Source organism: Glandiceps talaboti, chromosome 7, assembly GCF_964340395.1.
Source record: "Glandiceps talaboti chromosome 7, keGlaTala1.1, whole genome shotgun sequence".
Taxonomy (NCBI): domain Eukaryota; kingdom Metazoa; phylum Hemichordata; class Enteropneusta; family Spengelidae; genus Glandiceps; species Glandiceps talaboti.
Window position 1 is genome coordinate 22,397,891 of NC_135555.1, and position 18,199 is coordinate 22,416,089.

An 18,199-nucleotide genomic window follows, 5' to 3' on the forward strand; every position below is an offset into this window, starting at 1 on the left:
ACTAGACTGTAAGATACATCATGTCACTGCCCTCACATGCCAAGGTGGTTGGTCGATGTGTGAGGGCGCTCTATCACTGCATTACTCACAGACTAAAGAGACACTGGTTATGCAGAGGGTGCATGTTAAGAGTTGCAACATAGTTTGACCCTGCAAAATAACAAAGCTTTTCCCAAGGTATTCCAGTTTCCTGGTTTAACGATATAAGACACCTGCACCCTGTTCAGTGGTTACCATATCAACAAATTCCTAAATTCATTTGGACCAATAAATGACATTATCCCTATACGATTATTATTATAACGAGGAGGTGGAATGGTTGACTTTGTTGCTGGTGATGGAGTTCATGCACAAAACTGGTTTTCCAACAGTTGTGACTCAGCAAGGAGGTTGAAAACCTTGGTAGATGTAGAAAAAGGGGGTGGGGGTGTGTTTTACCTAAGCAATAATTGATCTCTTGATAACTGATGAATCTGTTGGCTAGCTTACTTTTCTCTGAATCGGTCTGTTACCATGACAACACTAATTTCACCTATATGGCTAAGTCTGAGAGAGACAAAATAAAATTTTAATTTAATATGCACAAACTCATAAAAGTAGCATTTGTACAAGACAGCAAGTATGCAAACACCATAGAAGTATCTGTGAACCACTAGAATACATCCAATTTGACTGACAATGAGACTTCTCGGGTGGGAATGAAATAGTACAATTTTACTACATGAAGTTCGAAAATACAAAGTGTTTGCCCTAATACTTGAATTTCTTGATGAAAAAGACCACTCAAGTGCAAAACTAGTCAAAGAACCAAACTGTTTTTGTACTGGATTACTACTAATGTAATACTCAAAGTGAATGTACTACTAACAGTGAATGTATATATTCAATATGGCAATTTACAATTGACTTTTTGGCAAGTCTTAGCAAATATCACATTAGAACATGGCTGTCTACACCTGCATGAAAACATAAAGTCCCGGTTGGGAAGAGGGGGAGGACCTAGTGTCAAATTCTGAATATTCTATATATCTTAACTGTTTGATAGAGAAACAGAGTGAAGTGGGGGAAGGGGTCTTTTGACATCTTCTGAAGTTCATGTAGTTTGTAAGGTACGCCGTGACAGGGCGCCCTCACACATCGACCAACCCCTTCCACCTACTGTTAGAGGAGGCCAGTGAGGGTGAAACATCACGACGTATCTTACAGTCTAAAGTTCATGTCATATTTAAATTTCCTATACATGCTTGTTTACTAGAGAATTAGTGACAAAACTCTCTCTAAACTCTGACTAACAAACTTTCTGGTCTAAAAAAAAACAAAACATTTGTATGTAAATGGTATAAACATAAACATAGAATTATTCATCTATGGGTATTAACAATCACTGAAACACTGAAAAGATTTTCCTGCATGAAAATAAGAACATTGCACGAAAGTTTTCTGAATGACGTTTTTTTTTTCATCAGTGTACACAAAATTTCACTTACACAAAATGCCCTACATATACAAGTCTGATAAGTTCTAGCCATCTGCAATGCCAGTAATATCAACATTAAATTCTGTTTCTTTGCTTGACCACATAATTCTAAATTTGTAAAAATAACCAGCTAAGCTGTGGCATTTGGTTAGGCATAGTCATAACCAGTTATCTTGGAATAAGTCTCTGTGTTGACTATGCTTTGATTATTGAAAAACAAAAGATTGTATAGTTTGGCCACTAGAGGGTGCTATTTGGAAGCATATTGTCACCCGGGAAGGGGTTGCACAAACTGATTCAGGGGTAACAAATCCATTTGTAATCTGGTGTTCCCCAGACAGGTAACTACAAAAATTCAGTGATCCTACAGCCAATCTAGTGGTTCTGATTGTTGTCAAGGTTGTCATTATTAAAAAGAAGTGGTCTGTAGTCCAGGACCATCAACCACTGGATTAGCTCACCCCTTTTCTGATTAGTATTATAGCATACTTTTCGGAAGCAATCCCTTCCCACGTTTCATAACATAAGTTGATGGCACTCAAACATTATTATCTCCTGTTGCTGATTAACAATTAAGTTATTTTACATACCTTCGATGACAAAAATATTACCCCACATTATCCCTCTTAAAACCCTTGTCTCAAAGCTGTATGCTATGTAGTCTAGATTCTATCCATGACTTTGAATCTTAAGATCTCTTCACACCATCTAGCTCAATGAGAAACTATGAATCAAAAGTTGTTCATGTAAATGAGTAAACCTCAAACTGTTACAATGATGTAAACAATGTATAAGTAGCATTCTGACCTGACAGATGTACCCTATTTGGACATTACATATCTGCCCCCAATAAACGCTAACTTATCATTGGACAGAATTCTGTGATTCATTAACAAAGACTTGATGTTAATGAATATGTGGATGGCTTCAGTTGAATACGAAATTTCACCTCAGCTCCTCATTGAGCTAGACATGAAAAGAGATTTGAAGCCACAGATAGCCTCTAGACTAAATACTACATGGGCACCAGAGTATAGCGCATTTCAACTAAATAACCCCCCGGGAAGGGGGGGGGGCAGACACTGTGTTAAAAAAACCCATGATTTTATGACCTCTGATACAAGTGAATACTGAAGAGTAATCATGTACATATTGTATTAAAACTATGGTTCAATATTGTACAACAAATATTATCTTGATGGTAAATGCATTCAAAAGAACAAAAAAAACAATATCCCTTGTTATGATATACTGTGTCCATGTAAATTACAGTTTGTACATGTACATACAAAAACATGTTGTCTGCTATGACGCTTTCTCATCTTCCTGTACTCGTACTGTTATGAAAGTTCCACTGTGTACTCGTACTGTTATGAAAGTTCGGCACAGTGGACATGTCTCAACTTGCATTGCACATTCCATGCACAGCCCCCTGTAGAAAGATCATAATATTGAGTCAAATCTTGGTACCTGTGTAACATCATTTTATATCATGCTCCTAGGGAGTAAAACAAAGTTGACATGTACAGCTATAGTACAGCTATAGTAATGCATGTGTAGAATGGACGTCAAAATGTCAACTTAGAAATCAAATATTGTTACTTTTAATGACTTGCCTAAGTGGTATTTCAGTAATAAGAATTAAACCTTTATGCTGAGGAAAAACAAAAGCTTGTATAAATTAACTGAGTCTGAACATGTACAATTTCATTTATATGTTTTTTTTTTGTTTTCCTCTTTTGAGTATTTTATTACGTTGGTGTTTTCACAAGTTTTGCTGACAGAGATGGAATCCCCCTCCCCCCCCATCTAAATCAGAGGGGTTTCTCATTACATTGGGGTATAAAAAGAAACCAGTGTACATAGTACCATCAATAACTAGTAGAGAGGTAAATCAGCTAATTAGTTTTGAAATGTTTCAAGGATTGAAGGACTTACAATATTGGCAGTGTAAGCTTACAATAAATTTATTATTAAGGCTACCCAAGATGGCTTCCCTTTGTATCCCGCTCATTAACTGTCAGATGTCTTTGGCCATCAAGGTATGTCTAGCTGGTTTACTTATCATCATCGGCAATGTCGAACAAAACCCTGGTCCTCCCAAACTGAGAAGCTCAGAGGCAGGTACAAAAGAGGATATTGCCACTCTTCACGTAAAATTGGACACCATTTTAGAAGAAACTAAAGATCTCAAAACCAACTTTACGTTGCTTCAAACGAGAATAGACAATGTGGAAGACGACCTGTCCGAATTGAGAGAACAAACTTCGGAAAACACTCAGAAACTAGCTGGCCTTGAAGCTTTTCAATCTGAACTACAGAATTTTACAGCTGAAAATTACCACGCAAAAAAGTAGACGGCAATATGGCTGTTTCGGGAGAAATGTCTGAAAATTGGTTGACCTCGATTTTACGCGATATGAAAAAGTCTATTGATGTCATCAAAAGAGATAAGGATGAATTAGGAAATAGAAGCAGACGTAACAATCTGGTGTTTTTTGGTGTACCACAAGACAGAGAAAATGAAAAGTGGGTGGACTCGGAAGAAAAAGTGAGAAACATTATTCATGACCAGCTGAAAGTGGACGGAGATGTGGAATTTGAACGTGTACACAGAATTACCAACGCACCACATGTTAGAGGCTCTAAACCTATTGTTGCAGGTTTCAGAAGTTTCAAGATTAAAGAACAAGTTCTACACAAGGCCTTTAAATTAAAAGGTACCGGTATCTCTATTGGGGAAGATTTTTCAAGGAGAGTACGCAACATACGTGCAAGGCTATTAAGATATAGACAAACCCTGATAGAAGGCAACCCAAGTGTTAAAGCCTATCTACAGTATGATAAACTTGTTGTTGTAGAGTCGGACTGTAAACGAGAATTTCGAGTAAACGAATTTTCCGATGAGATAGTGGAACGATTATTTAAGCACCGAGGAGTTGATGGGAGTTTGGTTTCTTCGTAGGGGTGTGGCCAAGGTCCGAACAAGCGGTGCGCGAATTCAGTGTCATTGCTAACCTGGAATGTTCGTGGTTTGAAAAGACATGAAAATAACGAAGATGTCGTAAATTTTTGTAAAGAGTATGATATAGTTTGTGTCTTGGAAACATTTTGTAAGGAAAACGAAATTAGTTTTTTACATGGCTATCGAGCCTTTTCTTTTCCAGCAATTAGAAAGTCAGATAGGGGACGTCTTAGTGGCGGTGTTACTATTTATGTTAGACAGGTTCTGGTAGATAAGATTTTGAAGGTTGATGACAAGTCGTTAGAAAATTGCGTTTTTCTCACTTTCGACAAAAGTTTATTAAATATTGACAAGGACATCATATTGGGTTGCTGCTATTTTCGGCCGCAAAACTCTACAGATGAGATTGAAAAGTTGAGTGACCATCTAACAGATGTGCTGGGTGTAAATTTAGACAAATGTATAATCTTAGCAGGAGATTTTAACGCAAGGATTGGTCAATTGAACGATTATATAATCGACGATGCAACTGATCACATTCCTGCATTAGATAATGTACAGTATGTGTCTGACGATTTTTGTCTAAAGACAAGGCTATAACACCTGCTGGTAAGGCTTTGATTGATTTATGTAAGAAATTTAATATTCATGTTTTGAACGGCAGAATTGGGAAGGATGAAAATGGAAGTTTACGTGCAGAGAAAAGAAACAAATTTATCAGAATGTTGTGAGGGAGAAACTCAGGCAAGCTACGAAAGTTGGTTCTTCAAATATTTGGGAAATTCTGAACTCTTTTATCAAACGTAAAAGTTATGCTTCAAATGATATAAGCTTATATGAGTGGTACGAGTATTTTTGTAATCTTTATTAGCAATGTGGGGATTCAGAGCGTGGTGATAAAGATTTTCTACAGTCAGTTGATGATACCTTAAAGAATTTGGATTCGTTATTTACTCCAGTTGAAGATGACAATGATCTAAATGCTCCGATCACAGAAAATGAAATATTGGCAAGTTTGAAAAGTTTGAAATCTGGAAAGGCTCCTGGTCCTGATGGATTACCTGGTGAATTTTACAAATACTCTGTAGATATTATTATGCCTTTTCTTTCTGTCTTATTCAATTCAATTTTTGAATCGGGAAATTTCCCAGATACATGGTCACGAGGGGTCATCATTCCATTGTTTAAGAAAGGAGACAAGAATGACGTAAACAACTATAGGGGCATATCACTATTGAATGTTCTTGGGAAGATTTTCACGTCTATCTTAAACTCTATGCTATCAAATTGGGCTGACAGTAACAATATTATTTCCGATTGTCAGGCTGGTTTTCGTAAGAATCATAGCACTGTAGACAACATTTTTGGTTTGCATGCCGTAACTCAAAAATATTTAAGTGTCAGAAAAGGCAAATTCTATTGTTTATTTGTTGACTTTTCTAAAGCCTTTGATAAGGAAAACCATTCTTTATTACTGTATAAGCTTTCTGTTCTTGGTGTTGATGGCAATATGTTTTCCATTTTACGTTCAATGTACTCAAGTGTAAAGTCTTGTGTTAAGGCAGGTGAAATTGCGTTGAGATCTTTTGATTGTCCAGTTGGTGTTAGACAGGGCTGTATGCTCAGCCCAATTTTATTTACATTTTTTATAGAGGAACTAAATAATATGTTAATTAATTCTGATTCTATTGGCATTCAATTAACACAGGATTTGCATGACCTTTTCTCATTGTTATATGCAGATGATGTTGTTATTTTTGCGGATACAGTTGTATACTTGCAAAGACTTATCAATATTTTAGGTCAATTTTGTGAAAAATGGGAAATGAAGGTAAATATGGACAAAACGAAAATTATGATTTTCAGAAAGGGGGACATAGAGCCAAATCGGAAAAATGGGTTTTGAATGGGCAAATTATTGATGTTGTAAGCTATTACAAATATTTAGGTCTACTTCTCTCCTCCAGAAATACTTGGGGCAAGGCCGTTGCTACTTTAGCTGAGCAAGCAAACAAAGCTCTGAATATTTTGTTAATTGCAAGTAAAAGAATTGACGGTTTCCCTTTTGACATACATTTCATGCTGTTTGATACAATGATCAAACCCATTATCCTGTACGGCTCTGAAATATGGGGCTATCAGTGTTATGATATTATTGAACATCTTCAGCGTAGATGGTGTAGGGTCTTTCTGGGCTTGCCACCGAGTGCGACTAACGAGGCAGTTGTAGGAGAGTGTGGACGCGTACCAGTTTTCGTATGGTCACTTAAACGTTGTGTTAATTTTTGGCTTAAATTAATCGAGCTACCTCCCCATCGATTGCCTCGTCAAGCGTATCTTATGTTATATAATTTAGATTTAATGGGTAGACACAACTGGGTATCCTCTGTTAAAAATATTTTATATTCTTATGGGTTTGGACACGTATGGCTTTGTCAAGAAGTAGGAAATAAGGATACCTTTATTAGCGAATTTGTAGCAAGAGCACAAGACATTTCGAAACAATTATGGTGGACTCATATACAGTCTAAACCTAAATTGCGTACATATGTAAATTTTAAGAGTTTACTTGAACCCGAGAAATATTTGTTTTTGAACTGTGATTTTAAAGTACGACAGATTATGGCATGTTTTCGGTGTGCATGTTTGCCTTTAGCTATTGAAATAGGTAGACATGAGGGTATAGAAAGTACGGCTAGATTTTGTCAAATTTGTAAAAGAAATATGATTGAAGACGAGTACCATTTTTTGTTTGAATGCTTCCTTTATAATGATTTGAGATTGAAATTTATTCCAGAGAATTTCATACTGTTTCCTAACCTATGTAAATTTATTGTAAATTCAAAAGATGATGCTGTCCTTAGAAAACTATCAAGTTATATCTATAAGGCTTTTCAGAGACGTAAAGAAATTTTGTCTTCAAGTTAAGTGTTGATTCTGATTTTTTATAACTTTACCGTACCTCTGTATGTTTGTATGTAACTGTGCTTTGATTTCACTGTAATGTAGATCCCTTGATTTCACGCACTCTGTAACTGAAAGTCATGATCTGACTTTGAATTTTTGTAACCTCCTTGCAAATGGGCCGGAGGCCTGGAAATGCAATAAAAACTATATATTATTAAGGCTATATATGATATTCAAATGACCAGCATGAATGGAATAGACACAACTGTGATTTTCAAGATAAACTCCTGTATATAAACAATTACACTCTTTTGGAAAGTACAATTCAACTAAGTGTGGTATCTGATAACAGGAGGTCGTAAAATAGATGTCTTGTATTCAATCTCAGTCTAAGGTTCAATCCATTGTATTGTAAGATTGTCTATTAAAAATAGTGTTTCTAGTAAGGTCAACTTCACTCAGTCTACATATCGGTGTTATATTTTACAACCTCCTGTTATCAGATCACTTGGCGTTGATTGTTTGAATTGGACTTTCCAAAGAGTGTAATTGTTTATAAAACAGGGGTCGAATCAATTGAGTTTATCTTGAAAATCACAGTTGTGTCTATTCCTTTCATACTGGTCATTTGAATTTCATTTAAAGCAACTTAAGGTACAATATGCCTCAGAGATGAATTTCACATAAAGATTTTTAACATTTCCCCAATATTTGTCATCAGAAAACTTGCTTGTGGTATTTTTGAAATAATAAAAGAAATTTTGAGGTCTGTCTCTTGTCTTGTTTTCAATGGGATTGACAATAATAATTTCCCATATAGTTAATGCAGTATTTGGTGGCCATATTGGATTTGGTGGCCATATTGGATTTTAAAATGGCAATTTTTTACATCATTTTGACCTCTATTGTATCTACATGTACTTGTAAGGTGACCCCAACTCTTAATTTTAACTATGGGTTGGACATTTCTTGAACAGATTAACAGTAAAGGTTTATTTCTATGGCCCATTTCACATTAAGTCTCCTTCCCCACCAGTGTTCAATTCACTTGGTATTTCATATAATACAGATATAAATAAAGTGTATGGGTAGACAACTTTTGTAATTTTCAAAGTTGACTCACAATGCTTGTTATTACAAAAGAATATTGACAATGTTTTTTTCTACGTAGGACACAAGTAAAATCTTTGAGAGTAATTGAAGTAGCAAAATTTGGAAATACGATAAAACTGATACTACTTACTTGTGCTCACATGGTTTTAACATTGTATTTGCCATTTTGTCAAAACAGAGATTGCAGGCACCTTCACTCACACTGATATGCCGTAATAAGGCTAGCTTCTTGTGCCTGTAAGGTGGTAATGATAGAGCAAACAAATATAACATAAAATCAGTACTTATACATTGTACCAAATAAACAAATGGTCAAATTGAAAGAACATACAAAACTCCCAACTCTGAAATACGACTCTGGTAGCCGAGGCTTCAGTTTACTAAGATAGATATAAACTAAAAGTAATATTGTTTGATGTGGTAGATTACACAAGTGGCTGATAGTGGTTCCTCTGTTGTGCAATTCTAATCATCCTGTGATCAAGATAGTGTAAACAGTGGAAGTCCTAAAACTGTACACTGCAGGTTTATAAAACTAGCTTTCAGAGAGCTGTCCTACCAAAACGAACAGACATTCAATAGCTTATCACTGTCGTATCAACATGTTGTGACATATAGACATCAAATCACAGCAAATCACAGCTACAGTCTAGGAGTTGTTTACTTGGCTTTTCAGTCATAACATTGTAGGAATTTTCGAAAGTGTTGTGCAGTAAATAAGAATTTCTTTTGTCAGGAATTATAATTCTTGTGTATATACTGGTAAGGATCAGGAACATTGGAATATCTATTTCTCCTCTCTGACTGTGTGCTGAGCTTGCTGACAAACAGACAAGTGACATATACTATACAAATGACAAGTTCAAGTCCATCTCACCCAAACCACTTTGCCGGGAGTTGGATTACATCGGAATTAAGTTGAGTCGATTACTGAGCAATAACAACATAACACTCAGCAAAATGTATCGAAATGGGTTCAAATTTGGTGCAGGAAGTACTTACTTTGTTAAATAGATTCAAAGTTGACCCAGGAAGTACTTACTTTGTTAAATAGATTCAAAGTTGACCCAGGAAGTACTTACTTTGCTAAATGGATTCAAAGTTGACCCAGGAAGTACTTACCTTGGTAGAATAACCCTGTCTTCATCACCTAGTAATGCATGATCATTAAAACTGTTAAATTTCTGTGATGGTGGGAATTTATAAGGCATCATAATTAAATTCACACTGTTGAAAGGACATAAAACTAGCTGCTGCAAAGAAGCCAATACTGCAATCAAAACAGAAATGTCTTGTTAGCTTAGTATCTAGTATCTAAAATACACAACTCTCTGGTTTGAACACAATGCTATATTTGAATAAGTAAACAAGACAGGCTAGAGGTTCTAGTCAAAAAGTTTTTAGTAATACTTGCTGTGTATGATTGGTTTAAGCAATTTTCAACTTTAAGTTATTCAATAGGGTCTCTGCGTTCATCACTTTGTCTTCAAGTAGAGATTTGTGAAAGACTTTTTCCATTACAGACTCTAACTTCATGCAAACATGCAAAATTGGAAACATCAGCTGGAATCTGAGATGAGTGTATATTCCTTGAAAGATACACACATGAAATTTATGTATAACAAAATCTAGTGTAAAATGTCTGGCCACTTTGTATTCATGTATGCAATTATTATTAATTATTATTAACTTTATTGCCATAAGTATAAGTATAAAATTATACAATGGAATTCGCTTTGGTTATACGTAGCTCGGTTAAAACACAAACAGTGTGGATATGAATAACTATTAAAAGTGGAAAATATGTACATATACGCTAAAACGCTAAGACAAATTACGAATCATTTAAAATACGAACTGACAGAGGATAAAAACTATTTTTGAAGCGATTTGTTTTGGTTTTGATTGATCTATATCGAGTACCAGAGGGCAGCAGTTCGAACAATGTGTGGGCTGGATGGTTTATGTCCTTAATTACAGATTTTGTTTTCCTGGTGACGCGTGAATTAAAAAGTGACTCAAGAGATGGAAGTCCTATACCAATAATACGTGATGCCGTTCTCACAATTCTATTTAACTTAGCACGATCCTTATGAGTAGTGTTTCCATACCAGACTGTGATTGAGAATGTCAGAACACTCTCAACCACAGCCCGGTAGAATTTCTTTAAAATAGCTTGACTGACACCAAAGCTCTTTAAACGGCGTAGAAAGAAAAGGCGTTGTTGGGCCTTTTTTACAATGTGATCAACATTTTTCTCCCACTTTAAATCCTCTGAGATAAGTGACCCGAGAAATTTAAACGTATCTACGATTTCTACCTCTTTTCCATGAATATTCAGGGGTGTGTGATACATTCTCTTTTTCCTAAAATCTACGATAATTTCTTTTGTCTTATCAACATTCAACTCAAGGTTATTATCGGCACACCAACCAACAATTCTGTCCACCTGGTCTCGGTATGCTGTCTCGTTGTCATATTGAATAAGACCCACAATTGATGTGTCGTCAGCGAATTTAAAAATCAAAGAATCGCTAGCAGATGAGGCACAATCATGGGTAACGAGAGAATACAGCATGGGAGAAAGAACGCAGCCCTGGGGAGCACCTGTATTTAAAATGATTGGTTCCGAAAAGAAAGAACCCGTCTTAACCACCTGGGGTCTATTTGATAGAAAGTCAAAAATCCAATTGCATAGAGAACTATTGAGACCAAGAGACAGTAGTTTGTTGTGAAGATTTGCTGGAATTATGGTATTGAAAGCCGAGCTATAGTCAATAAAAAGTATTCTGACATAAGAATTTACCTTTTCAAGGTGGTTGATCGCATAATGAAGGGCCAAAGACACAGCATCTTCGACCGAACGATTTGGACGGTAAGCAAATTGATATGGGTCGAATGAAGGAGGGAGACTAGATTTAATAACTTTCAGTACTAAACGTTCAAATACTTTCATTACAACTGAGGTTAGAGCAACGGGTCTGTAATCATTGAGTTGGGAGATAGTGGCTTTCTTAGGGACAGGTATGATTATTGACTTTTTAAATATACTAGGAACCTTACTAGTACTTAGAGACCTATTAAAAATGTCAGCGAAGATACATGAAAGTTGACTCGAGCAAGCCCGTAATAGACGAGGTGACACCTCATCTGGGCCAGCTGCTTTACGTACGTTCAACTTCGCAAAAATGTGCCTTACATCATCGTCCGATACCGAAAAGGCCCCAGAACCAGACATGTCAATATTAGGATAAACAGTTTGCTTGTCGAAGCGGCTAAAGAAAATGTTTAGTTCGTTTGCAAGTTTTTGATCGTTCAAAGTATCCGACTTGGATTTAGACTTGTAGTTCAGTATTCGTTGAAGACCTTGCCACAAATCTCTTGTGTTGCTTGTTGTTAGATTGACTTCAAGTTTATCCTTGTACGCCCGTTTGGCTTGTTTTATTGCATTCCGCAGGTCATATTTGGCCTTTTTGTATTGTTGATCGTCTTTCGACTGATATGCCACCTGTTTAGCTATGATTTTTTGTCTAATGTTCTTGTCAAACCAATGTCAAAGCAATGTATTCAAATGTCATGATAATGACAGAATTTCAATGGAGATCATTCACTGGCCTCTGATTGTGCACTGTGTCAAATGTTGTAATTCTATTCTGTTCTTACAGTCCTACCACTTGCAATACAAATGAAATTTCTCTTACCCAGCTGATTCAAAGACTTGATTCTCAGGTGGCAAAGTGTTGCCATTTAATGAAAATATCATTTCTTGTTTCTCTAAATCAAGAAGAAATCCAACCACATCTCCTACAACAAAAATAAATCTACAGTTGTAACTTTCTTCATTTGCAAACAAATATACATATACATGCACATGCACACACGCGTACACACATGCATGCACATGCATGCACACGCACGCACGCATGCACACACTCACATACATACATACATACATACATACATACATACATACATGCGCAAGCAAACAGACATAAAGGCACACACACACACACATATGCATACACACACACATACATACTATGCCAACAGCCGTACAAATGTAGACATGAACAGATGGACAGACGGACAGATAGACAGACAGACAGACAGACAGACAGACAGACATTGTCATACCTGGCTGCCACGTTGGATGTGAATGTGCTCTACTTTTAGCATTGTACCAGAACAGTTGTCTACATCCATCATAGGAGAGAGAAAACTCATCATCACCTATACCATATCCTTCCTGTAGAGGGCGGTAAACGATATGAAATTATCAAGGAATTATTGAATATATCTATGACATTAAGTGCAGAGAGATATCACTGTCCACTAATTTACCATTTAGTTTAGTTAAGTTTAGTTCAGGTTAAGTTTAAGTTTAGGTATTTAGGTATGAAAAACTTGTCTGGCAGAGCTATAGAAAAAAAAACTGATCAAAAGAATAATCCTATGTTACTATGGAAACAACTGTTACACACTCACATGATTAAGAAATTTGCTGTCTTTTGTTGCCCATCCAATTTGCATAACACCGGGTGTAATAATGGTTACTTCATAATACCAGACTCCAGAATCAACACAGAATGTACAGCGGACACTCTCAAATGACGAAGCATCGCATCATGCCTGTAATATGTAAGATGTACCAAAGAAATCAACACACAATGTACAGCGAACACATCAACACAGAATGTACAGCTGATAACATCCGGTACGGTAATGTATATACAGCAAGTAGTAAGACAGCTTGAATTGTTTCCAAAAAGTTGGGTGTATTTTTCATGTGATGAAGAATAAGAGAAAGTTACAGTTATTGTGACATTACAGTATATTCATCATCATAAAACCACACACCTATTCATTGCTGCAAAGGTACAACATGTGCCACCGTGAGACAAGTTTTCATTGCGTCACTAGGAAAATACACTCTGTCTGATGAGAATTGTTATTCCTACTTACCTCCAAACCATTGGGGGATATCTTGAGATATTCACTCACATCGTTACTATTTAACATGGCATTACAACCTGCCAAGTCAAGTGTTTCATATGTGTATGCTCTACCATCCATTACAACTGAAATTACAAGAATAACATACAGTTTAACAAAAAGAATCAAAGGTAAGTACCCATCAATACTTACATATATCTACTGTCTCTGCATTTTAGTTACATGGTAAAACAAATTTTGAAATACATTTGTAGATTTCTATCTATGAATTCTAAACAAGAATTAATGTAGCAGCTATTTCTGTTGGCTTTCAGTTTCAGGAAATAATTGCTACATAACAGCCCTCAGGGTAATAAAATGAAATGGCAACACTTTATTGCCTCAGTTGCTGTTCTAGTAGCAGTAGATGGTTATAACAGCAGTTTTACTGTCTGTACACAGTGGGAGTATAATTGAGAACAAAGTCTTGTTTATGTTTGGACAGGAAGCTATTTACAAACAGGCTGTACTGAGAACAAATGTTAGTTGTATCTACCCAAACAAGTGAAGTGGACATCTTAAAATAGTACATGAAAATGATGAATAAAGCAGATGTACTGTTTTTGTATTTTGAACTAACCCTTGCTTTGTATGTGGCTAAAATAGATATTTATTTCTCTATCTCATAGACAAGGAGTATGTATTCTGGTGAAAGCTTTTTCTTTCTTTTTTCTCTCTACTTAAAACTTTCAAGTATGATGTAATTTTTTGTCTTGACACGGATGTATTAGTAATCATCCATAGTCTTGGGTTGACTTGTTCTCAGTGCAGTCTGCATAGAAAATAGCTTCCTGTCTCTACAAACACAGAGAGTTACTAAACTCATATAAGATTACAAAAACATATTACCTATCCACTATGTTGTAAACATGGAAATTTTCACCAAAGACAAAATATGAAGGTGAAATTTCTTGACCATTGTACTGGGCTTAGTAACGTGCAAAAATTAGACTATAGGAACTGGTGAACACCTTTCAATCGCAAAAATTTCTTAAAAATATCTAAGTTTAAGTTTATACTTTATAGTCAGTGTTTTTTGCTAAGGTTAGGGAACCCCAATAACAGAAATGTGGAAATTGTAAAAGTTGTAAAGTTTTCCATACAATCTACCTTAATTTTGTTTGCGATCTCTGGTAAAATGAGGGGAACCTCCGATAGATTTTACCTGCTTACCACCCTTAAAAGTCACCATATGGATGAAGATTGGGGGTATTTATTTTGGATTTTTATGGCTTCCTACTTGGAAAATCACTGTGAAACAACATTAACAAAGTCCTTGTTTGCAACTCATTAATTAATGTGTACGTACAATAATGAATATTTTTACACATTTAAAAAATAAACCTTTTTGCTCTGTATTAAGTTACAAATACAGACTTTGTCAGTGTTGATTCACATTGATTTTCAAGTAGGAAGCCATGATAAAATTGTTTTATAAATTAAAAATCCAAAATAAATACCCAATCCTCATCCATATGACCACTTTAGCAAAAATATTGATCGTAAATATTGATTAGATATCACCTTTAGTGGAATTATTCCATCATGGTATCTGTAAATAATGTAACATTCTCTTTTTTAGTGAGAGGGAAAAATTACTATGGTTTCATAGCGAGACTTGTGTCACATTTTGGAATGTTATTTTTTTTATAAACTTACTATTATTGTAAATTATCAGTGATTTTGTCAACTTTATACTCTTCAAAGCATTTTTTTTATCATTTACTAACATTTCACGTCGCACTGTACACTATCTTACCCACAACTCTCTCTGATTGGTATGCTTGGAAGTTCCTTATTTTATAACATCATCAATAACCCATATTTGTCAACATTTTAAGCATCGTAATTACATTTAATCAATATGCAACAAAAGTGCATCTAGGAATCAAAAATAAAGTTCTAAATTATGCATAAAATGTGCTAACAACTAAATGAAACATGTACTGTGAATAAAACACTTTTCAATGTCAAAGTATCACTAACTTGGGTAGACAGTGTGTATGATGAGTTTTAATATGTAAAGTTCTTTTGTCATACCTATTCAAATAAATCTATATCTTTGGCAAAGTCATAACAGGTGCATATATTTTCCTTAGTTTCATAGAAAATATTTTGCATATCTTTCAAGAAAATCTGTTGACAAATTTCTAAAATTGCTACTTCTACAATAAATCATTGATACCAGAACCAATGAAAATATGTATTCAGAAACTCATCAGTGTCAATCTACGTTTTGAAAATGGCAAAAATGTTTTTACAAAATCCTGTACACAGGTGAGATTTGTATAAATCAGAGAGAGTTGTGAGTAAAATATTGTACAGTGCGTCGTTTGTGTTTGTACAACATCATTGCTAGATTGAAATATTTGTCACTGCAACCACTGTGACCTGGTTTGAATATGAATGCAGATGTACAACTACTGACATCAGACCACAGACAAACAGAACCTGTTACAAACAGGGAAAGTAAACAAATGATAACACTTGGCACAGCATACTTGAAGTACAGAGACTTGTATTACATTCCATCATTTGATAAGAACAGTTTTACGGCCACTTTACCTATTAGCTGAGTTCACAAACAAATGTACAGTTCTCATGGCATTTCATGTACACATAAAGAGGCCATTAAACTTTTCTTTTCAAACCATGGTGTGTAATACAAGTCTCTGTTATTCCAACATTCTCAACCAAGGTTATTAATCCAATTCATTTGTTTACTTTCCTTGTTTATAAGAGGTTCAGTTCGTCCACCATCTGATGTCAGTAGTTGTATATGTGAAAAAGATGTAAATACAGTGGTATGATACACATCGTCAAGTTATCACCATAACAATAGCTAATACCACTGGTATTAGTAGGAAATGCAACTCAATGCTACTGTACCTTGATACTTAGGAACGATCGCACAATGTCACACAAGCTCAATAAACAAACTTTTTTCGTTTAGAGGATTCTGGCACCAATACGATTGTTGAACTTCATTTTTGCACTTCGAACCAAATTTTGAAAACAGGTTCTGTATTTACTACCGACATGTTGATATCTATATTTTTACAATTGACTTCTAATGTGAGATACATTGTTGGGTTTGAACATTTCCAGTAGTATTTTAAAGTGTTTGCCATCATGTTTTACATTGCATCGATCGTAGTAGTGTGACCGCTACAGTTGTCATTGTGGTTTACATCATATATAAACATGACAGTGTCGCACTTGTGAATGTTCTGTTAGGGGAGGGAAGAAAGGGGTTTTGTCCTAAACGAATAAAGTTCATTTATTGAGCTTGTGCAACATTGTGCAATCATCCCTTAGGCACATAATCTTTAGTGAACAAAAATGAATTTTTCAATTTTCATCGTAGCACACTTTGAAACACACGTCTTTCTACTTTCTCTACAAATATTGTCCTCTCAACAATGTTGTAGTCAATGTTTCCAGATTCAAATACACACACTTTTAATGGTGCATTTTTGTAAATAAGTAAAGGTAAAATAAAGACAGATTTATGTTATCAGGTGTGAATCAATGCATTAACTTACATATTGTGACTTTTAAAGTGGCCATATGGATGAGGATTGGATATTTATTTTGGATTTTTAATTTTTGAAACAACGTTATCATGGCTTCCTACTTGAAAAAAATCAATGTGAAACAACATATGCCAAAGCCTTGTTTGTAACTCAATAATTAAAAAGACTGATAAGTGTGTAAAAGTATTTGTTATTGTACGTACAAACTTTTTTTACACATTTTTTATAGCTATTTACATTATATTGAGTTACAAACAAGGACTTGGTCTATGTTGTTTCACATTGATTTTTCAAGTAGGATGCCATGATAAAATTGTCTTATAATTTGATAATCAAAACTGAATACCCAATTGTCATCCATATGCCACTATAAGTATACACAATGTACTATAATCAAATGTTTTCATCTGCTATAAAAATGTAGCCAAACTGTAAAAGTATTGTCTTCAGCTAAAATTTTTGAGTATTAAAATATATGAAATATAAGCCGAAGTTCCTGCACAAACTCCTAGTGTATTGACAATCGTAGCCAAATGGCGTCTATGACCTTTCAACTTTGCATTATGTCAAAGGTCATGTACAAAAACTATCAAGCGTTAACCATCAGTAATTTGAATTTGTACAGATTTACTAAAAAAAGTAAACACAACAGGCAATATTACAAGATATATGATGATGTGTTAAATTTGGATTTTGTCTTCCATTTCACTGACTAATGAGGTTTCTATATGAAAAATAAAATAACATTATTGTTACCGGTACCTTGGCAGTCATTTCTTTCATTCTCACAAATCAGAGCTGTTATTTCTTCCAAGTCTGTAAGGTATGCCATGAGAGGGCGCCCTCATACATTGGTCAACCCCTTGAGAGGGCGTAACAATATGATCTATCTTACAGTCTTATTTCTTCTGTGACACTGCAAAATCATTGCCTCTTGGCGATGCGTCTTGGACGGTGTCGTAAAACAGGCTGTGGTATATGCTAATGATTTATTTGAATAGGACACATAGTTACAACCTTTCTCATTGAACTGTCACAACTATTTACTGATTACCTCTGTGTATAAGTGTATCATATCCATGTGACATAGTATAGTTCAAATTTGATAGTATGACTTACCGTTATATTACCTGTGAGCAGTGTGCCCTCTAAGCCAATTTGATGCACCACTGACGCACACAATTTCTAATGACGCACCAAAATTTAGTG

General features: G+C 35.2%; 2 protein-coding genes across 3 annotated transcripts in view; both read right to left on the reverse strand.

Annotated features, from left to right (window-relative positions):
- Positions 1-13,548, reverse strand: LOC144437256 (RING finger and SPRY domain-containing protein 1-like). Of its 2 annotated transcripts, none has more exons than XM_078126157.1 (6): positions 12,597-12,705; positions 12,164-12,266; positions 9,585-9,732; positions 8,593-8,697; positions 7,405-7,535; positions 1-2,909 (listed from the first exon to the last, which is right to left on the reverse strand). In XM_078126157.1, exons 2-5 carry the CDS (start codon positions 12,207-12,209, stop codon positions 7,463-7,465), a joined length of 372 nt encoding a protein of 123 aa, XP_077982283.1. In that variant the 5' UTR covers positions 12,210-12,266; positions 12,597-12,705; the 3' UTR covers positions 1-2,909; positions 7,405-7,462. The 2 variants fall into 2 exon arrangements, with proteins under 2 accessions (XP_077982283.1, XP_077982284.1); XM_078126158.1 differs by lacking the exons at positions 1-2,909; positions 7,405-7,535 and adding exons at positions 12,948-13,091; positions 13,425-13,548 and having other exon boundaries at positions 8,596-8,697; positions 12,597-12,708.
- The window catches only part of LOC144437257 (magnesium-dependent phosphatase 1-like), a 16,920-nt gene continuing 12,159 nt past the window's right edge, over positions 13,439-18,199 (reverse strand). The window contains exon 5 of the mRNA XM_078126159.1: positions 13,439-13,540. Coding sequence (XP_077982285.1) covers positions 13,525-13,540 — 16 coding nt within the window. The 3' untranslated portion in view covers positions 13,439-13,524. The remainder of the gene's footprint in view (positions 13,541-18,199) is intronic.

Bases quoted from the DNA above. Each gene is read 5' to 3' on its own strand.
- LOC144437256 (XM_078126157.1), bottom strand. From the start codon at position 12,209: ATGGCAACACTTTGCCACCTGAGAATCAAGTCTTTGAATCAGCTGG. The intron at 9,733-12,163 runs GTAAGAGAAATT...TTTTGATTGCAG, and splicing joins CAAGTCTTTGAATCAGCTGG to TATTGGCTTCTTTGCAGCAG. The intron at 8,698-9,584 runs GTAAGTACTTCC...ACCACCTTACAG, and splicing joins GACAGGGTTATTCTACCAAG to GCACAAGAAGCTAGCCTTAT.